A 23,320-nucleotide genomic window follows, 5' to 3' on the forward strand; every position below is an offset into this window, starting at 1 on the left:
CCCTCTGAGTAATTTAAGGACTTCCTCCAGATAGTTTTTCATATTCTTTTAACTGACATTTTATCTTTATACAGTATCTCACAGAATGAGCACACACTAAGACAATGACAGTCAAGAAGGCCTGTCATTTCTCATTCTGACAAAGACAGATGTCTTACACTGGCTTATGCCAATAATAGATCCAACAAAAAACAAAAGAGACTACACCTGCCGCTTATGTAAAGGCACCAATTCACATTTGTGACACTCATTTGTCAATTAACAGATTTCTTCCATTGTTGACACAATGGAAGACTTAAAAGATGTGGGCTCCAATGTGATGAATTAAAAAAGACAGATGAGTAAGCTATGAGCTGCAAAGTAATGCTATAATGTGCTTTAGATATGAATATCAACTGACACCCCTGACAGGCCATACAAGGTTTTATTTCATTTTGCACTGTATCCAGGCTTCATACTTTGTCTTCTTTGTTCGCTTTTCATCAAGCTCCTAACATCCCATTCTGACAGCCCAAGACATTTAAGGCACTTTCATTTCAAATGCAAGTTAGCGTACTTGATTTGTCATTAAAATGCAAAACGATTGCTGTTTCAGGTAAAAGTAGGTATGCTTAAAAGGTTGGATCTGCAAAGGAAATGTTAAAAATGGTGTGAGTTCTTCTCCAGACTGCCTTCACAACTCTGCCCACCCCCCAACACCTCCCTAGGCAGCCCTGTCCTGAAGGGCCTCAGGAATTCACAGATCTGGAAGTGGCCAGGAACAGACAGATTGGTAGACTCAAGGATATGCCAGGCCTCTGTGAAAAATGAATTTCACCTCCCCATAGATCTGTTTGGGCCTCCAAGACATTGCACAAATCTCCAAATATATCAGCATTTGAGCCTTCAGTCTATGAAGAGAAAGCATAGCCAAGTTTAGGTCAAGATGTTCAAAATATTCTGCCCTACCATCTGACCAACTACTCCACCTCCTACAGAGGAGAAAAAAAAATTCTGCACTCTGGACTCTCCTGTGGGAGATGGAGAAAATCCGCCTAAAGGGGGCTTCAGAGGAAGAATTTTTCTTTTAATGACCTTTCAGTGAAGCCACTGCAATGAGTAATTTTCTTAAGGAAGCAGAACACTGAAACAATGATTTATAGACTAAGATGTTCACCACAGTATTTCTTATTAACACTTCAAAATGGAATAGTAACTATCATAGTTCTCACAAAATCTGAGCCACAGTTTGGTCTTTTGTGTTTTTGTTTTTGTTTGGGGAGGCTTTTTGTTGCAAATTCTAGTGCTTTCATTCTCTATTTTCCACACATGAGCAAAACCATCTGGTCTTTCACCACCTTGCTTCACTAAGCATAATCCACCCATTTTGTCCCAAAGGATACAATATGGGGAGGGGGGGATAGAATGCTTCTTCTTCTAGCGTTTGCCCTTCTTCTGTAGCCAGTCAACAGCGTCAGGTTGAGCCTGATGTAGTTTCGAGACCTCCTTTGAATCTGGAGAGGTGGCAGTCGTTGACTATGTGGGTCATAGTCTTCCTGGAGCCGCAGGGGCAGTTCGGGTCGTCTCTGGCTCCCCAGCGATGCAACATAGCGGCGCACCGGCCATGGCCTGTTCGATAGCGATTGAGGAGGGCCCAATCATAACGTGCTAGGTCAAAGCCGGGTTGACGCTTGCAGGGGGTCTGTGATGAGGTGTTTGTTCTTTACCTCAGCTGACTGCCAACTCTGTTTCCAAGAGTCTGGAACAGAGAAGTTCAGTGTAGGCGTAGGGGACCAGATTGGGTGACGAGACGTCAAGCGTTGGACAGGGTGGACGAAGATATCCACGTATATTGGCAGGTCCGGTCGAGTGTAGACGTGGGAAATGAACTTAGATGATGCCGCATCCCGACAAATATCTGGCGGGGCGATGTTGCTAAGAATTGGCAGCCATGGAACCGGGGTGGAACGGATGGTTCCAGAAATTATCTTCATGGAGGAGTATAATTTGGAGTCGACCAAGTGGACATGAGGGCTACAGAACCATACTGGGGCACAGTATTCTGCAGTGGAATAGCATAATGCCAGAGATGATGATCGTAGTGTGGAAGCACTCGCGCCCCATGAGGAGCTAGCCAGTCTTGCAATGATGTTACTCCTCGCGCCCACCTTTGCTGCAGTTTTTATGAGATGTTCGTGAAGTGACAGAGTGCGATCGAGAGTAACGCCAAGATAGACTGGCTGGGCTTCATGCCGTATTCTTGTATCGTCAAGCTGCACATTAAGCTCACGCGAGGCCGAGGCATGGTGTAGGTGGAAAACAGATGATACCGTTTTTTCAGTGCTAGGGATTAGTCGCCATTTTTTACAGTAATCACATATCAGAGACATGTCTTTCATGAGTGTTTCCTCAAGGATGTCGAACTTGGATGCCTGAGTTGCACAGCAGATGTCATCGGCGTAGATGAACTTCCTTGAAGAAGTTTCTGGGAGGTCACTGATGTAAATATTAAATAGCATAGGAGCCAGAACAGAGCCCTGGGGGAGGCCACTTGAGACAAGTCTCCATCTGCTAGACTTGTCACCCAGATGCACCCGGAATTTTCTGTTTTGGAGAAGAAACGATATAGTGTTGGCCACCCATGGAGGCAGGCATCTTGAGATCTTGACTAGGAGACCACGGTGCCAGACCGTGTCATAGGCTGCTGTGAGATCAACAAAGACAGCACCCGTCTTTAAATTCTTCTGGAATCCATTTTCAGTGTAAGTTGAGAGGGCCAGGGCTTGTTCGCAGGTAGATCTTCCTGGGCGGAAACCAGCTTGGGCAGGTGATAGGAATTTCTCTGTAAGAGGAGAAATTCGTGACAGAAGCAGCCTCTCAAGGAGTTTGTAACACACGGAGAGGAGAGAAATTGGTCTATAGCTGGCGGCCAGTGTTGGGTCTTTCTTTGGTTTCAAAACTGCTATTATCTTCGCACGACGCCAAATTTTGGGCATAGATTCAGATTCCAAGATGTGGGACAGGAATGAAGTGAGCCACTTCTTTGCTGCGGGGCCCAAGTTAAGAATGAGTTCTGGGGTGATGTTATCATAGCCAGCAGCTGTTCCCGGTTTAGCCCTCTTCAAAGCGTCTTCCAGTTCAGACAGTGTAAAGGGAGAGAGTTTTGGAGATGGACAAGATAAACGGAAGTGGGATGACCACTCATGGGAAATTTCTCTTTCCAGACTGGGTCGATCTTAGCACGTCCAACTTGAGTTAGGTGACTGGCCACTGAGTTTGGAGATACGAGAGGATGGGAGACGGGAGAGGGTTGGCTACCGACACCCAGACTATGAAGAAGCTTCCAGGCCTTCCTACTTGAGTGGGTGAAGTTCAGACTTTCCATGAGTTGTTGCCAGCAGGCTTGGCGTGCTGCATCCAGGGAGGCAATGAGATGGTCGGCCACATCTAGAATGCTGATGGTGGGTGCCCTACAGCCTGTAAACTTTATAAGCCTGTAAACCATTACAAGGTGTGTGGGGGTGTGTAGGGGGGGTGTGTGTGTTTTGTTTCTACTGCCAGGGTTATCACTAGAATTCAGTGCCAGCAGGACACTACAGGCCCCAGATGTCTTTTTTTCTTTCTTTCTTCTTCCTTTCTTTCCTCTAGTTAAAGGGTGAAAACAGAGATTCAGTGGAGGAGGAGAAAGAGAGACATACCACCACTCTACCACTCTCATGAAGGTTCCTCCTGCAGGCGCTATTGTATGGTGACCCTGGTCATTTACATGGTAACAAGCACACTCTATTGAGTGGCCAATATACTGGCCACCATAAAAATATTTTTAAGCAGAAAAATATAAATATATACCAGTTAATAAGAAAACAGCCCAAGATCCTTGTAAATAGCTCTTGTGTGCTTGGGGTCCCAGAAGACTGACTGTCCCTCTCTTTCTCTACTTCTTTTTCTCTCTTTATTTATTTTATTTTATTTTATTTTATTTATAAAAAGGAAACATTGACTAAACCATAGGATAAGAGGAGTACAACTCCACAGAATTCCCACCACCAGAACTCTGTATCCCATCCCCTCCCCTGGTAGCTTTCCTATTCTTTATCCCTCTGGGAGTATGGACCCAGGGTCACTGTGGGATGCAGAGGTGGAAGGTCTGCCTTCCGTAATTGCTTCCCCTCTGAACATGGGCATTGACAGGTCGATCCATACTCGCAGTCTGTCTCTCTCTTTCCCTAGTGGGGTGAGTTCTAGATACAGACCAGGTCCCATGAGATAGAGCATATGTTCACACATATCCATAAACCAGGGCAAAATATGTACCTGAAAGCAAAAGTACACAGTAGTCTGCAGTGAGTACCCCCCAACACTTCATCTGCACTATTCCAGCCTTTAGGTCCATGATTGCTCAACAATTTGTTTGGCTTTGTATGTTAACTCTCTTTTCAGCCACCAGGTTCCAGATACCAGCAGGATGCCGACCAGACTTCTCTGGACAGACGACCCCACCAATGTGTTCTGGAGCTCTGATTCCCCAGAACCCCACCCCACTAGGGAGAAAGAGAGGTGGGCTAGGAGTATGGATAGACCTGGGAGTATGATCGCTGAACACCATGTTCAGTGGGGAAGCAATTACAGAAGGCAGACCTTCCACCTTCTGCATCCCACAATGATCTTGGGTCCATACTCCCAGAGGGTTAAAGAACAGAAAAGCTATCAAGGGAGGGGATGGAATATGGAGTTCTGGTAGTGGAAATTCCATGGAGTTGTACTCCTCTTATCCTATGGTCTTGTCAGTGTTTCCTTTATATAAATAAATAAATAAATAAATAAATAAATAAATAAATAAATAAATAAATAAATGATTTAAAATACATATTTTAAAGCAGGGGGGTGGGCAGTAGCGCAGCAGGTTAAGTGCACATAGTGCGAAGCAAGAACCAGTGTAAGGATCCCGGTTTGAGGCCCCGGCTCCCTGCCTGCAGGGAGGTCGCTTCACAGGCAGTGAAGCAGGTCTGCAGATGTCTATCTTTCTCTTCACCTCTCTGTCTCCTCTCCTCTCTGGATTTCTCTCTGTCCTATCCAACAACAGCAATAATAATTATGACAACACGGGCAACAAAATGGGAAAAATGGCTTCTAGGAGCAGTGGATTCCTAGTGCAGGTACTGAGCCTAAGCAATAACCCTGGAGGCAATATATGCCCTTTTTATTCCATAATGGTCTTTCTGTATAAACTCTTGGCTAGGAATCATCTACCATTAGAAAATTAACTACAAACCATAGGAATTAACTTTTCTCTAAGGTTCCTTCAAATAGCATGTGAAGATTCTCTACAATAAACTACAAACACTACAATAAAAAGAACCTGGATAAGTACTGTCTTTCACACTACTGTGGCACTAGGCATATTACTTTATCAGTCTAAGTCTCAGTTCTATAAAATGGGAATAAAAACCTCAGAGTTGCAAAAGTTCAATGAGATAGGATGGTAAGCATTAAAAAATGTTAATCAAAATTGTACCATTAATACTTGACATATGTGGGTAGAAGGAATGGCTAATTAGTGGATGGGTCAACATGTACAAACTGTCAAGGCAACATTAAAATGCTTTCATATTGTCAGTAATGGAAATTTCTTTACTACATTAATTAATAAAATATAAGTACTTTCTGTCTTACCTGGCCCATGTTTATTTTCACATTTATTTCCTCACCTTCTCTATCATTTGACTAACTTAGATTCTTGCAGCATAGTTTCCTTTTAATAGTAACTCAACTTCAAAGTTCTCACATTCTCTCTCCCTCCGCACTGCCTAAATATAAATTTTATAATTATCTCCTAGAGTTTCCACTAAGTCATTTAGTCCTACTAATTACAAAAGAACTGTCAAATGTAAATATAAATATATAGATATATAGATATATGAAAGGCCAATTTTTAGTCAAGACAAAAAAATCAGGTGGGAGAAACTTTTGTTTATAAAGAATGGTCACATGCTGCTTACAAGAAAATTAACTATAGGATATTAATCTCCCATTTGATTTGCACAAGAATCAACACAAAAAATGAATGGCTAATGACACCAAGCAAAATAATATTACTCCTCCAAAAAAATTGTATTATATCTGTTATTTCAGTACATAGTTTACAGGAACAAAACATCTACATTTAGTATTTCATCTGATCTTCACAATCCTGATAGGTAAGTATCATTATCCCCTGTTTGAAAAATGACACTGAAGATTAGATTATTTACTTGTCATCTCACAGATAATTTGTACAGAGTAAAGACTACTAAGTAGCCTGCCTCATGATGTCACTGCTTTTCTACCAGATCATGCTCCATCCAGAACTTCCTCAACTTCTTGGTCTCCAACAATGACTCAGAGCTTCAAACTAGCAAGAGTTTAGTTTCTCATTTTAAAAGTGAAAATTTTAAAACAACAAGGGTAACAAAGGGGAATAAATAAATAAACATTTAAAAAAATGAAAACTTTGTCCAGGGAAGTCGACAACCCCACCAATGTGTCCTGGAGCTCCGATTCCCCAACACCCCACCCAACTAGGGAAAGAGAGAAGCAGACTGTGAGTATGGATCGACCTGTCAGCACCCATGTTCATCGAGGAAGCAATTACAGAAGCCAGACCTTCCACCTTCTGCATCCCTCAATGACCTTGGGTCCATACTCCCAGAGGGTTAAAGAATAGGAAAGCTGTCAGGGGAGGAGATAGGATACAGAGTTCTGGTGGTGGGAATTGTGTGGAGTTGTACCACTCTTATACTATGCTTTAGTCAATGTTTCCTTTTTATAAATAAAAAAATTATAAGGGAGTCGGGCTGTAGTGCAGCGGGTTAAGCGCAGGTGGCGGAAAGCACACGAACCGGCATAAGGATCCCAGTTCGAACCCCGGCTCCCAACCTGCAGGGGAGTCGCTTCACAGGTGGTGAAGCAGGTCTGCAGGTGTCTATCTTTCTCTCCTCCTCTCTGTCTTCCCCTCCTCTCTCCATTTCTCTCTGTCCTATCCAACAACGATAATAACTACAACAATAAAACAACAAGGGCAACAAAAGGGAATAAATAAAATAAATATTAAAAAATATATATTTATTTAAAAAATTATAAAATAAAAAATGAAAACTTTGAGAAAATTATTAATTATAAATATGTAATAGTTGTAAATTTATAAGATATTTGCATTCAAATATTCTATCTCCTGTATAATCCTGAAGAGAAAAGTGGATTATATTCTTTGCCTGTAACTGATGAGAAAACAGACCCATGCTCCTAAGAGAGTTTGTTTATCACCAGATAAGCACAGCAACAGAGGAACTCAAATATATCTTCAGTGGACCCAAAAACTACTGGAGGCCCAATGCCCACAGGTCCTAATTAAACGGAGCATGAGGGAGTTTCTTCTATTTTTTGCTGTTATCTTCATAAAGGAACAGGACAATAAATTAACCCCCAATCTAAATTTCTACAGACTCCTAAATTACTAATGTTTTATTTAAAGCCCCACTGCCTAGAGTTTTTATCTCCACTAGATGACAAGGTTAAATATAAGTTTGTAAAGAAAACAAAGCAGCAGTAACATTGATGGGAGAGAAAAGTTGTTTCTTTTTCAGTGCCCTACAAGACAGAATTTTCCTCTTCTCTACAATGTAGCTAACCAATCTACACTGGTTTGCAGATAAAGATCTTGAGGGCAGTAGGTTAGACTCCTTGGAAACAGTTAATATTATAGAATATAATACAGTGTAGGAGCTGACCATGTAGGCTTTGCCACTGGGCAAATCTAAGTTTAGCTCTTGGCTCCTCACAAACCAGTTGTATGACTCTGGGAAAGTCACAAAACCTCAGCACACTATTTTGAAAAGATTTGTTTTAATTTTTTATTTGTCATTATTAGTAGGTTACAAGATTGTAAGATTATAGTGCAGAGTTCTTCACCACACCCACCAGAGTTCTGTGTTCCCACCCTCCCACCTCCCAAAGATAAACACTATAGTTCTCACAAGTTTTAAAAACAGTTTGCTTGAGTCAGTCTTTTTTCTTTTTTTTTTCAAGTTCTCTAGACTCCACATATGAGTAAAACCATCTGGTAGCTGTCTTTCATCTCTTTATTTCGCTAAGTATAGTCACCTCAAGTTCCATCCATTTTGTCCCAAAGGACACTATATTATCTTTTCCTGATTGCACAGTAGTATTCCATGGAATATATATCCCATAAGTTTTTTAGCTAATCATCTGTTGATGGGCATTTAAGCTGTTTTCATTCTTTGGCTATTGGGAATAATGCAGCGATGAACATGGGTGCATAGGACCCTTCAAATTAGTGTTTCCATGTCCTTGGATAAATGACTAAGAGTGGTATCACTGGATTATAATTCCATTTTTATTTGTTTAAGGACTCTCCACATAGTCTTCCAAAGGGGCTGTACCAGTTTCCATTCCCACCAGCAGTATAGCAGAGCTCCTTGAAAATATTTTTTTCAAGAGCAAGAGTAAGAAAGAGATCAGAACACAGCTCCGTTCCCATATATGCTATATAGAACCTCTAATAGAGATTGAACCTGAGATGAGCCTGCACTTTATCTGCTGAGCCACTACCTTGGACCATACTGGCACATTTCATTTGAATTGAAGAACACCTAGCTTGATATCCTATTTAAGCAAGTGATAAATTCCAAGATTCCATAGTATCTTCCAATAGAGGGGGCACCTACAACAGGCAGAATTCTGCCCTAGACAATTCTAAAAGAGAAGTTGTTACCCATTCTGGAAAAGACATTCCAGTGGGAGACATTACTACAAGGATCTTATCATATTCATATAACCAATAATGTGAAAATTCTCCCAAGGAAGATGTTTCCCTAAATGCCAATCTTCAGAAACACTTTGACTGGGAAGAATAATAATAAATGTAATTTCTGAAAGATATGATTTCAAGTTTTTGGCACCTCCCTTACTAAAGAAGCCCAGGGCTAGCCTGTAGGGTCTTGCTGGGTGCTAAGCAGCACAGCACAATCAGAGCAGGAGTCATGGAAGAACTACATTAACTGTGACCCTCCTAACAGTGTAACTGTTGTGTATAAATATCAAGGCCAGCACTCAGGAGCTGTTTAGCCTGGAAACTGGCTACCCTCCACCAGATGGAGGTGGATTGTCTCTCCTACATGCCTGTCAATCCAAGGTGAAGGCATGAAAAAAAAAACAAAAACCCATACCTCCTCCAATTGAGTACTTGATTTACTCCCCACCCCCCACCCCTCAAAAGCTCTAGCCTGGTCAGTTTCCATGTCCCAAAACCAACTCCACTCTGTATAATACAGGGTTTATATGCACATATAAGAAGAGGCTTGCTTTGTTCTCAATTTTTCTTCTCCTGGACTCTTACAGACTCCTGAGGACCATGCAGACCAAAATCCAACCATCCCCACTCAGTCCATACCTAGTCCTAAAGCCATAATAATATTGTATAAATGTCTACCATGCCTAAATGTCTTGATCCTGTATGGCAAGCCCTGTTTTCCTTGAGGTGTAGTCCGAGTTCTAATTTCAAAGTTTCTTGAGACCTCCTTGGGCATGAAAATCAGGTGTATGTCCCTGGCACTCAACTGAGCTGTATGACCAGTTGGGTGTCTTGAATGGCCTACCCAGGAGCCAGCCCAGGGCTCACTGTGTAAATTTAACTGCTCTGCCTAATTTGTTGGGACTCTTCCTCTTGATGTGTGGCTCTCCCAAGCTTCTCATAAACTCAAAAAAAAAAAAAAAAAAAAACAAGCTCAAAGACAGTAGGAATAACTAGTCCCCAGTAGAACTACCAAGTTCTCCAAGTCCACTGGTAGATATGAAATAGTGTCCCCATTTCAACAGCATTTGTCTTATCTCCACACTGAGCACATGGTATTATCTAGGGAAATTACCATATCTCTAAGCTCCAGGTGCTATGGGTACCTGAGAGACTGGATATTTATACACATCTAATGAACATAATGGAATCTACAAATATCTTGGTCCTTGAGAACAAATGCAAACATTTTCAGGAGAGTCATGCCATCCTGAACAGTCTCTACCTTCACTTAGCAGAATGGCTTATCTATGGTCATAGCTATATGAGCTATTCAAAGGCCTTTATCATCTAGTTTAGAGAAACATTCATGGAGGGATATAGTTGTACACAGCATCTAAAAAAGACTATATAATATAGTTGTACACAGCATCTAAAATAGACTATATAACCCTGCTGAAATCTTTCAAATATAAGTCAGTCCATAAGCATAACCCTCACCAACAAGCAGTAGAAGAAGAAAAAACTTAAAGTATTTGATTAAACTTACCCCTATAGTCATTCTTTCAGGGCTTCATGACATGAGTCAGAGCAAAAAAATATTCCTTAAAAGCAGCATCAGATAAAATGACCTTTGGAAGTCACTACCATGCTCCATTTCTCTCTCTCTTTTTTGTTAATCTTTTCATTTATTTATTTATTTATTTGATAGATAGAAATTGAGAGTGGAAGAGGAGATAGAGGGGAAGAGAGACAGAGAGACACTGCAGCCCTGCTTTACTACTCGTGAAGCTTTCCCCCTGCAGGTGGAGGCCAGGGGCTTGAACCTGGTTCCTTTAGCACTGTAATGTGTGCACTTAACCAGGTATGCCACCACCTGCCCACCCCCTATGGTTCATTTCTCTATATCTCAAGTCAAACCAATTTTTCTTAACAAAGCCCAACCTCCAAAAACAGAATTCAAAGAGTTGATTTGTTAAAATTCAATTACAACTGGATGGCTAGCTAGTTAGCTATGTGTGATATTATTCCAGCTCAAGTATCTGGAAAAAATCATAAGAGCCAGTACTGGACTGGGGCAAAGTCCTAATTCAATTGCTATCACAAATGAAGATGATCTGCTCTTAGAATATACAAAAAACAGATGCACTTAGAAGGGACTGCAAATGCATTCTGAAAAAGAAGTATCTGAAAGTAAGCTGTCTACGGTCATACCACCCTGAACACACCCGATCTCGTCTGAAATTAAGCTAACACCAGGCAATTGTACCTACCCTCTGAGACTGCCATGCAAGTGGGAAAATACCCACTCAGCTTCTTAGAAGATTCAGAGAGACAGAGCAAAGTTTCTAAATTCATCCCCACTCGCTTTGCTCGTCACCAGCCCCATAAATGTATTTTAGTAGATACAATCACTAGAGTTTGGTGCCAAATAAATGTAAAAAAAAGAGGAAGTTCTTAGAATTTCTGAGGAACAAAGAACCTCAAAACTTACATAAGGCTGTATATTCCTGTGAAAGAAAAAAAAAGGTCTTTTAAAAAAGTAGCACATTTGAATGCAGATTGGTGCAATTTCCATAGAAAACAGGTGGAACATCCTTAAATAAAAATAGAAACACCATATAATCCAGCAATACCACATCTAGGTATATATCCGATGGCATGAAAGCATTAGTTTAAAAGGATACATGCACTCCCCCATGTTCATAGTCATACTATTTACAATAGCTAAAATATGGAAGCAACCTAATTGTCCAAAGACAAATGACTAGATAAAGGGGTTGTGGAGTAGATAGCCAAAAGAACACTGCTCTTCGATCAAAAGAGATGAAATCACTTCATTTGGAATAAAACTGGAGATGATTAACCTATGTGAAATAAGTTGAAAGGTCAAGGACAACTACCAGATGGTTTTGCTCAAATATGAAATATTGGTGACTTAGATGAGCTTGCAAAAACAATTATAGCCAGTCTTTTGGACTTTGTGAGAACTATAGCAGTTAACAGGGAACAAAGATGGGAAAATAGAACTTTAATTCAGGCTGTGATGAGTTACACTGACCATTTTTGGTTATAAGGTTACACCCTTGACATCTTATAACTTAGTAAAACTTGTAAATCACTAAAAAGGAGAAAATAGGTCCAGAAATAGCTCCCTTGGATAGTGTGCTGCTTTGCTATGTGCATAGCCCAGGTCTGAGCCTGGACCCCACCACACTGAAGGAAGCTTCTAGTGCTATGGCCTCTCTCTCTCTCTCTGTCTCTCTCTCTCTTTCTCTCTCCCTTTTTCTCTCTCTAAAGTAATAACAATAATAATAATTAGAGAAAATAAATGGTGCCTTCCCAAACAGCATTTTATTTGAGAATACATCCAAATTATCCCATGTTCTTGTTTCCCTAGCAATACAGGGACAAAATAAAGCTAGCTTTACTTTTTTAATATGAATGTTTTGATTACTAATTTTCAAGTAGTGAAAATAAAAAGAGGCCTCCTTTGCTATCATCTTCCCCACTCTTGTCTGCTCTACCTCTGAATGGCAAACTAGAGAAAAGACAAGAGCATACAAACCAGTAGTGGAGTAGAAATACAGACAGCAGCAAGAGTAATACAAACCCTGCATTTGATAATGGTCAATGGCAAGAGTTTTCATTCACACATATACATTAACTCATATTCATCCCTTCTTCTCCTCTTTCCTCTGCCTCTTGTAGGTGCTAACAGCAGAATATCCTTATGGGATGCATACAATATCTTACTTTACATATAAGAATTGTACATTATGAATTATCTAATTCTTTGACTCACATCAAACTATATCAGGTTGAAGTTCCAGGTATCATCTTCTCCCCCTCTAACTCTAGAAATTGTTTTCCCTCAGAGAAGACCCATACATTTACTAAAATAATCTGAGGCTTCATCAGAAAAGCTATTATGTCAGCAAACTTTAAATAATTTAAGTGATTCCTTGTGCATAAATATTTCATATCAGAAATTGATTTCTGAATGAAGTGAACATGAAGAATGAACATACTAGCAGTGTCCAAATACATCCTAGTATTCTAAAATATCAGCAGTAATTTAGTGCAATTGAAAAACTAAATTCTACATGAGGTCATACATAGCTATATACATCATCCATGTAAGAGTAAAACTGCTGCTTCTAACTCTCTTTATATAAGATTAGATACTTACCAGTGAAATATTTAAGAAGAACTAAATAAAAGGCTTTGAAACAAAATTTCAGTTTGCTAAGTAGAATTTTCAGAGGGATAACCTGGGACACCATAAGTATGAGAACTGATATTAGATACTTTTTAACTGCCATGTTATAAGAAGCACTGACTTTACCTTAGCTCAAACCACATTAAGATTTTAAGGATTTCAACCCTAGAAAGGCTCTGATTGTTCACCTCCATTCTTGTGCCAAGAGGCAATAAAAGATTAAATAAATAAATAAATAAATATGAATAAGAAAAACCTGTTTCTTGAACTTGTGGGGTAAAACATAGAACTGTGATGCAACTGTAAGTCTCAAAAAAATTCACAGGTTCTCCTTAAGTGAAGTGAACAGCAGTCACAATGAAACACTGAAAGGAATGAACAAAGGACAATACACACACCACTATTACCCAGGATGCCAGGCAGCATAAATAAACCAACTGAGAAAAATGAGCACTGAAACCCCTAACACAAACTTCCCAGGCAGCCTCCCGAGTGTGACAACTCATGGCTGCCCTGAAAGTATTGCAAGAAAAAGGGGGAGGGGGTGAGCTGGGTTCCTGGAGAGACCTTATCCTCTCCAATGCACTAATACCTCCTTTCCTTCATCTCCTTGTTGGCTACTAAAGGAAGAAGGTGTAACAAGACTAAGTAGGGTTGAATCATCTAGAATATGTCCACTTCTTACTCCACATCATCAGCACAGAATTGAGTAAATTATTAACAGCATGCACATACACCCCCATACACAATGTATTATCTGGCAAAGTATATCTCACTGATGAAACACACACATACAAACAATTAAAGATCATTAATAGCTGAGAAGAAAAATTATAAATCCTCAAGCCTTAGTAAATCCTGTCTTGCCTTAGCTGCAGTAATCGGCTTGATGCAGCTAAATTATCAAATGTTCACTTGGCATTTAGATTCTCTCTTTTCCTTTCCTTTTTTCTCCTTGTAGGCAGAGTGGAGGGGGGTGATACATAATAAGTTAAAAGACAAAGCAACTTCAAAACAAAATCAGTTATTTGTAAATAATCCTTGTAGGGAGTTCTCCTCTCTTCTCCCCCACCCTGAAAAACAGCCCTGCCAGTTGTAATAGAAAGCCAAGTAAAGATAAATCAATTAGCTTGCTAATTTCTCCCCTCTCATTTATTTAGCTCTGCACTGTATTTGTCGTAATTGACTACAATTATGTTAATTACTAACTCCAGTATAATTACTATATTTATTGTCATTGAGCACGCGATGTACCCACAGCAAAGCTGGCATTTGTCGGGCATCAAGAAAGCAAACTGTTGAGAGGTGGTTCTCAGCAAAGTGGTGAATGTGGCTTCAGCAAATGAAAGGGCAAAAGAGATTTCATGCAATGTTAGTTTGAAAGCACCGGTTCATTAAGGATATTAATTTTCTGATAACTACACATTTAAGCATGACACACTAGCACAGTATCTACAGGATTTCACAATTATTAATGCATGACAGTTTCAAATGCTAAGTGAATCAATTAAACAGCAGCATTCACAATTTGAGAAGAGATAACTGCTTCATAACTACCTAAGACTACAATTTTCACATGACAAAAAAGAGCCATTGAGGCGCCTTCAAAACCTGACAGGTCAAGAAAGAAGTTTGAAACAAAAGCACCTTACAACCATCATCTCTCCTCTTTACTTGTCAGATCAACTTTGCTAGTGTCTCCCCAGAAACGGCATCACATGCCAGCTGCCACAAGGTGATTTTTCATGTCTTGTCAAAGAAATCTTTTATTCTATTTGCTCTGCATTAACATGTTACATTTATTGATCAAGGGCCTGTTCGGCAGCCACAGCAGGGCACTGAGTTCTCCATGCCTACAGGGCTTTGATGTCCCGGTGACATTCGAGCCCGAATAATGCACATACTAAATGGATTTAATGCAGAAATGTGTTTGGGCCTGACAGTTACATTAATAACAGCCCCTCACACTGATAAATATGCAATTGCTACTATTAAGAGTTACCCAATTATGGGGAAAATATTTCTCTACCTTATAAATAAATCCATCAAGGGGAAAAAAAAAGTTAACAATGGTACATTTTCTCAAAACACTTCTCCAGCTGCAGAAATTGGGCCGTGTAGGGGCTAACACCCCCTCTGCTGCCCTACCCCCCAATTGTTTTTAATAAGTCTTGCTTTATCTCAAGAATAGTTTGGGGATTTTTTTAACCTCTTTTGTTGGTCTTCCCTGTTCTTATTTCTTCAGTATCAGAGAAAAAGCAGACACCCAGGAGACTGAAAAAAATGAGTTCTGTACAGACTCAGAGAGGATCTTAGGGGAGATGGTGCAAAGGCAGGGGGCACATAGCTGATCTCCATAATGGTCGGTCTAGAGGAGGAGATAGCATCCACATACACAGAAACCTTAACATGTGTTTCTCCCTCATTCAAAACTGAGAGACCTTGTGCTATAGCAGTATGGGAATAGGGGAACAAAGGGGGAGAGAAAGCAGCTGGGATACAAGAAAAATTTTATTAGGAAAGTCTTGGCCAGAGAGAGCTTGTAGTTATTTTAGCTCTATAATTAAACACAGACACCCAGAAAATAAAAATACGTAATTGTTCCTCTTTCATCATAAAGGAGAGGAGAACAGCTGAAATTACCTAAACAGCAGTCCCTGAGGAGACAAGAGAAAAGAGGCGTTTCAGATAGTGGGTGGGTGTGTGCAAGAGAGGACATGTGCAAGTAGGCACAGGAATAGGGAGACACACATGTGTGTGCACACACACCACTCTCCACAAACAGCAGTAATCTGCCTCAAGGTTTCTCCATCCCAAAACTGAGAGAGCAAAGTCAGAGCAATTGCTGAACTATTACTCTCCATGACTGTGACCCTCACCTTAACCACACCTCAGAGCCTAACCAGGGATAAAAGAGGATGAATTCTATGGAAACCCTCCACCTACATGCTAGCTCAGGCCCATTCTAGCCCATGCTTTACAAATCATTTCTGATTTGCAGCAACAGGAGGGGAGAAAATGCAGCAAATATAACTGAGGCTTCCAGGGCCTCCAGTGTGGGGCTGCAAGATCCACTTCAACTCTGCTATGGTGACTTCTATAGACTGTTCATAATTTAAAAAAGGAAAAAAAGTTTCCCACACAGAAATGTAGGCTTGGAAATGTCAAACTGTCTTCTCACACAAAGTAATGATTTATACCTAGAGAAACAGTTTAGAGTAACTTGAGTTTTAAAGTCAGACCAGGGCCAATTAATTCCAGCTCTCCCATTTCACAATCAGGTTAGTCTAAAGCAAATTTCTTTCCCTGTCTTGAGACTCAGTTGCTTCATCTGTAAAATGTAGCTACTAACAGTCTCAGTGTCAAAATGCTACTGAGTAGACTGAACAAGATAACAGAAGTTAAATGTTCTTCCCATACTTGGTCTTGATAGTAAGAGTTCCATAATGTTAGTGGCTTACTAATTAAAAAATGTCACTTGTTTGATCCCTGTCATTAGACTCCTTTAAAGAGTGGAGTCAACTGTCTCTTGGTATTTAATTAAGATGCTGCTTAACAGCAATTTTTCAATAAAACTATTTGGCATGCTGCCCCTAATAGGACTCCAGAGATCTCTTCCAACAGAACGCAGTTAGCATAGAAGAGGGAGAATTCTATTTTGTCCAAGGCTGTCCTGTTCCCTGCAAGATGTCTATATCCCTGATCTCAACCACCAAATGCCAGTAGAGCTGCCACCCATACCACCATCACTGTGGCTAAGAACCTGAGGGAACCAAGGAAAAGAAAGCCTGAGAGGAATAAGTTCACCACTCTCCCATGCTTCCACCAAATCACCACTGCCACCAACAACCACACTGAGAACAAGGAACAGAGTTGCCACACGCACAATGGTGTCCCCAAGACAGACATCAGTGCAGTGGGAAAGGATGAAGTTGTGGGACTCAAGTCCCAAACAGCTAAGGGAAACAAACTATAACCAAGACAGAGAAGGGAATTAAACTCAATATTCAGGGTAAGATAGATGACAAGGGGAACAGAGGTCATTACTGGAAAACATTCTCCAAATTTCTTATCCTAGAGATAAACACTGTAGGAAATGCTGAAACAATGTTTCTGAAAGCAGTTTCTAAGTCACACTGCCAACTATAAGGACCAAGTGAAGTAAACATCAGGAAAACTAAGACACCACAGACAACTCTCCACTGAACCACCACTTCCTTGGTAGACTCAGTATAATCTTACCCACTATGGTTCAATTTCCTATTTTGTCTAAGTCAAAAGGTAGGAAGCCAGGCCATCAGGATGTTGAGCAGAGGAGTATAAACTTCCCTTGCATTAGCCTGATACCTGTTTCCAAAATTATTTTCATTCTCTCTCTCTCTCTATCCATCTCTATCTCTATCTCTATCTCTCTCCTTCCCTCTCTAGTGTTTTTAGTGGTTCTGCAGTCAAAGAGACTGCTCCAGAAAAACAGAAATCAAAGTATTGCCACTGATACATTAAATGCTAACTGCCAAGTCATTTTCTACTTATCTGTTGGTAGCTGGAGATACTACAATGGGCCTAATATGCTCAGAACTTTAAAAAAAAAAAAAAAAAAGGTACTTTTCACGGTACATTCCAGCTTAGAAAGAACATTGGTTCCAGGGACCATGAAGTAGCACACCTGGTTAAGTACACACTTCCTTTCCCCTACATCTCTTATTTATCTCTTAAAGGAATTTGCTAAACACCTTTGATTTTTATTCAGCTAAGGGCAAAGATAGAAACCAATGCCTGCAGAATGTGAGCTCAGACCTACAGGGATGCAGAGGTTACATAGGCTCCTGTGCTGAATATGGCCCCAGATCAAATCAATGGAGTTTACAGATAATAATATTTATATACTTTCCCCATATTTGGGAGCTACTCTCTTCCCTGAGCCAGCTTTCTAGTCCTTTTTCCAACTCTGACACCATGTCCCCAGACAATAACCTGGGCCCACCAGCATATTAGATGTCAAGTGCAGGCAAAAACTAGTTGGGTCATGGGCCCTTTGAAATCTACCTAAAATAGACCTATGAGCTTTTTCCAAAATGAAGACCCCAAATATTCATCTGCAGTATTCTTGCCTTTAGGTTCATGATTAGTCAACAGTTTGTTCTGCTTAATATCTTAACTCTTTTTCAGCCACCAGGTTCCAGATGCTACCATGATGTCAACGATACTTCACTGGACAGGTGACCTCACCATGTGTCTTGGAGCCCCGCCTCCCCAGATCCCTGCCCCACCAGGGAAAGAGAGAGACAGGCTGGGGGTATGCATTGACCTGCCAATGCCCATGTTCAGTGGAGAAGCTAGACCTTCCACCTTCTGCACCCCATAAAGATCTTTTGTCCATACTCCCAGAGGGATAAAGAATAAGGAAGCTGTGGTCCGGGAAGTGGCGCAGTAGATAAAGCATCGGACACTCAAGTATGAGGTCCTGAGTTCAATCCCTGGCAGCACATGTACCAGAGTGATGTCTGGTTCTTTCTCTCTCTCCTCCTATCTTTCTCATTAATAAATAAATAAAATCTTTAAAAAAATAAAAGAATAAGGAAGCTATAAAGGGAGGGGATTGGATGTGGAGCTCTGGGGGTGGGCATTGTGTGTAAATGTACCCCCTCTTATCTCATAATCTTGTCAATATCTCCATTTTATGAATATATTTTTAATGCCTAAATAAACCCAAACATTTCTCTGATACTGCAAAGAAACAGTGCTACTTCCCCTCAAACCTCAGTCGAGCAAAAATAATGTCAAATATTATACAATCCCAAGTATCTCAAAGTGATTCAGGGTAGCTTTTCCCTGTGCTACTCTATAAATTTCTCCAGTTTAAGTCCTAAACTGAACGTAGAAGGTTCTCACCTCGTGCAAGGCAGATTCAACCTTAACACAACACTCAGTTCCTGGAGGACAGGTGCACATGAAGAACACTTCCCAGTGCCTAATCACTGGCACCCCTACTGGCACTGAGGGGCTATATGCCTCAGGCATATCCCAGTCCAAACAGTATAATCTGTCCTTTCCTTAAGTGTCAGGATCACAAGTATCCTTAATCTATTTAGAATCAGTTCTTGTTTGTTTGTTTTTTTGCATCTTTTTATCACTTTATAATATTTTAGTTTCTACATCTCCCCAGATGCAGAGAACTCCTCTGGGAATCAAGAACAAACACTGACAGTGCCCGTTCCTTCTATATAATCCTCTACACATCCCTTTCCTAGAGATGCTCATCTCAACATGGCCATGAGCAAAGGTTCCCAGTGTAAGCAGCTCTGCTGACTTACCTTAAAGTTCATGTCACTTGCAGTTGTATTCATGCCCAAAGTTGTGTCCACCTTCACTCAAATTATTTTATTTCCAGGTACCTGGACTCAGAGGGTGAGAGAGAAAAGACTCCAAGGGGTGGAAGAAGGAAATAGTATAAGCCTTGAGATGGGATTCCAACCCTTCATCTCTCCTTCCAGCCCAAGGAAGTCTGTTCCATTCAAAAGAAAATGGTAAAATCTCAAGGGAGCACTTGGGGGTGTGGAGAATCCTATATAGAGCCACCTTACTAAGAGGGTCACTATCCTAACCCTGCCCACTTATTCCACTGACAAATGCTTTCCAAGTATATCCAAAGGCACTCTTCCAAGCCCCCACACCAAACAACTCACCACCTTTTTCAGAAGAAATGAAGTAATAGCATTCTCCAATGTAGTAAAACGTAATGTAGTAAAACGTAAGACCATGCAACTATTTGCCAAGACTGGAAGAGTTGTGGGAGCATTTCCCTCCTACCCACCCACCCCATGCCAACAATGTGTTGATTAATTTAAAATTCCGTCTAGGAGAAATCATCATTGCAAATATTTAAGGTTCTAATTCATTAAAAAGGCAAAAGAAGAAAATACACATATGCACACACTCTACCTATGATTTCACAAATGTTTTGGGAGATAGGGTTATCCAGAAAAGCATATCTAGGTGCCTCTAAATCATTCTTGCTGGTCTCGTTTCACTCCTTCCCCAAAAGTATTCTAATCTATCTGCATGGGCATCAGTTAAAAAAAGAACGTGAAATTATAATGACCCTCAGGTAAAAATACACATGAGATGGATGATGTTCAAATGCTCATTGCTTCTTTTCTGGTAGGTACGTGCAAAGGGCTAGCCAAGGAATCATTTGTATAAGTGTCTAATCTTTGGTGTGCAATTCCACATGTCTCAGACCCCTAAAATGTGCAGAGCAGGAACTGTTTTTGAGTTTGACTTTTATCTGCAGGCCATTAAATTAACAGAGGGACTGGGCCTCCCAGGCCTGGTCTGCATCTTGTGAAGGTTACATACCTTAGAAGGTTAAAGCTCAGATCAAGCCTCTTTGCGAAATGTCCACACTCCCTGCCGAGGTGCTCTGGAATTTCTCTGCAGTCCTGGCCTATGTAAGACACCTGGAAATTAAATGGAACAGAAACAGTGTGGCAAACGGAAATCACGCAGCTGCACACAACCCTGCGTCATCGATCTGATGATTGTTTCCGCAACTTTTAACGCAAATTCCATACACATACATTACAAAGGCCACATTTGGAGCTGTTTTTCTGATCAAATTAGCTTTAGGGACTTCAGAGACTCTGCAAACAGTTCCCCTTTCCTGGTATACTTAGTATGATGGAGACTCATCCCAGCACAATGAAATGGAACTAAAATTGGCAGGATTCACGTGTTCAGAAAAGGCCCCTAGTTAGAGCATGCTAATATAATCACAGCAATCAGCCTCTCAATGAGGGGCCTTTCCAACAGCTGCACCTCTGGCTCCTTTTCCTCCACTGCCCCCCACCCTCCCCAAAATATGCTAGAATTCACATTACCCCATAAGACACACAGCAGATGCACTTACCAGCATTCAACTTGCAAGACACTGGAACAAATAGGATTGGATGAGAAACCTCCCCAGATCACCAACCCTATTCTATTACCTCTGTGTATAAAATGTCCCCTGAATTCTAAACAAGGCTGATTCAAAGGAAACAGAATAGGCCCAGGAGACAGTACAGTGGTAGTGCTCAAAACTTGCATGCCAGAGAGGACAAGACAAAAACAGGTGACCACTATTTAATTAATATGAGAGGGGGAAAATTGATCATATGTCTAGAACATTTTTAAAACACAGACTGAGTCTTTTTAATACATAGGCTGAGTCTTTGATATGTTGACTCTCTCAAAAACCTAGACCAGGGAGAACAGAAGCAACCAGTGGCACAGCTATATACAAGATGTTGGGTATTGTACAGCAGATCCTAACAAAGGGACTTTTCAAAGTTAACCCAATTACCAAATAATGTGATGATAACAATAACTATCCATTGTCTTCTTGAACCCTAAGACAGCAGGAACCTCACATTTCCACTATAGAGCCTGTATTTCCCCCAGTCCTGGAACCGTAGGGTGGGGCCCACTTTCCTGCATGCTTCTCTCAATTAATATCAAATAATATTGCATCCGCCAATCACAACCTAATCAACGCAACGAGTTCTACCTCAGCATGCTTTACTTCTGACTGTGTCCAGAGACTTCAGGTGTGGAATGACAACCCTTCAGCTTCATCACTCAGGTGAGACCATTCCTTTCATAGCATTCTCTAATTCCATTCCAGGTGATTCACTTCCTAATGAAGTTCCAAAACCTAGGTATAGACCAGGTCCCCTGAGATAGAGCATATGTTCACACGTATCCATAAACTAGGGCAAAATATATACCTGAAAGCAAAAGTACACAATAGTCTGCAGTGAGTACTCCCCCAACACTTCATCTGCACTATTCCAACCTTTAGGTCCATAATTGCTCAACAATTTGTTTGGCTTTGTATGTTAACTCTCTTTTCAGCCACCAGGTTCCAGATGCCAACAGGATGCCGACCAGACTTCCCTGGACAAATGACTCCACCAGTGTGTCCTGGAGCTCCGCTTCCCCAGAGATCCACCCTACTAGAGAAAGAGAGAGGCAGTCTGGGAGTATGAATCGACCAGTCAACGCCCGTGTTCAGCAGGGAAGCAATTACAGAAGCCCAACCTTCCACATTGCAACCCACAATGACCTTGGGTCCATACTCCCAGAGGGATAAAGAATAGGAAAGCTATCAGGGGAGGGGATGGGATATAGAGATCTGGTGGTGGGAACTGTGTGGAGTTGTACCCCTCCTATCCTACGGTTTTGTTAATATCTCCTTTTTAAAATAAATAAAAATAAAGAAAGAAAGAAAGAAAGAAAGAAAGAAAGAAAGAAAGAAAGAAAGGAAGGAAAAAAAAAAAAACAGGTGACCAGAGCTTTCACATCTTCCTCTTCCATGGAGCATTTTATGTAAGCAATCCACTCTGCTTCCAGAGCTATTTCCTTGGGCATTCTCTTATTTATATTTCTAGTATGAATACTAGCCTTGTATACACCCAAATATTAAAACATTGATCTGAAATCTCATTCCAAAACTTCTTTTGTAACAAGACCTGTTTTACTTCATATGAGATATAGAAAGAAACTAGAGCACATGCAGTGCCAAGGATCAAACCAGGAGCCTCAGGCAGGTAAGACCAGCATTCTACCAACTATTTCACCAACCATAATCCTAAAACATCTGTGACAAAGCAGAGAGTTTTCTACTGCTCTACTCACTCAGTTTTTGACATCCATTTTTATAAGTAGCACTCTGTAGGCAGGACTGGCAACTAATACCAAATCCATAAAAACAAACCTGTAGGGCAGAGTTGGCCAATGAGACTACACATGATATTTTCCTAAATGACCTTACCCTTAAATGGTCAATTAGGCCCATGATATGGCTATCTCCTTGATCTTTTCCCTCTACAAAGTCCTGTTTCCTTATGCATATAGAAAAGGATGTTTTAGAATGGCTGAGAGATTCAGTGAGGAGGATATATTTCTTATGGGTAACAAGAACATAGTGGCCAAGTCACATCCTCAAGATGGTAGAGCACATACATTAATACCTGGTAGAGCACATACATTAATGACAGCAGGCAAAGACCCAAGTTCAAATTCCTGATTCCCACCTGTAAGGTAGAAGCTTCATTAGCAGTGGAACAGTGCTACAGATCCTCCTCTCTCTCTCTCTCTCTCTCTCTCTCTCTCTCTCTCTCTCTCTCTCCATCCCCCCTTCTCAATTTCTCTCTATTCTATCAAATTAAAAATAGAAGGAAAAAATGGCCACTGGGGAGTGATGGATTTTGTGGTGCTGGCACCAATCCCCAGGTAATCATGGTGGCAATGAAAGAGAGAGATTTAAGAAGTGGGGGGGGGGGGGGACC

General features: G+C 40.8%; 1 protein-coding gene across 1 annotated transcript in view; it reads right to left on the reverse strand.

Moving 5' to 3' along the window:
* Window positions 1-23,320, reverse strand: part of LRMDA (leucine rich melanocyte differentiation associated) — a 1,384,659-nt gene that overhangs the window by 1,351,471 nt on the left and 9,868 nt on the right. Inside the window, exon 2 of the mRNA XM_060171730.1 lies at window positions 20,349-20,449. Within this exon, the coding sequence (XP_060027713.1) occupies window positions 20,349-20,449 (101 nt within the window). The remainder of the gene's footprint in view (window positions 1-20,348; window positions 20,450-23,320) is intronic.

Source organism: Erinaceus europaeus, chromosome 1 (assembly GCF_950295315.1).
Source record: "Erinaceus europaeus chromosome 1, mEriEur2.1, whole genome shotgun sequence".
Taxonomy (NCBI): Eukaryota; Metazoa; Chordata; class Mammalia; order Eulipotyphla; family Erinaceidae; genus Erinaceus; species Erinaceus europaeus.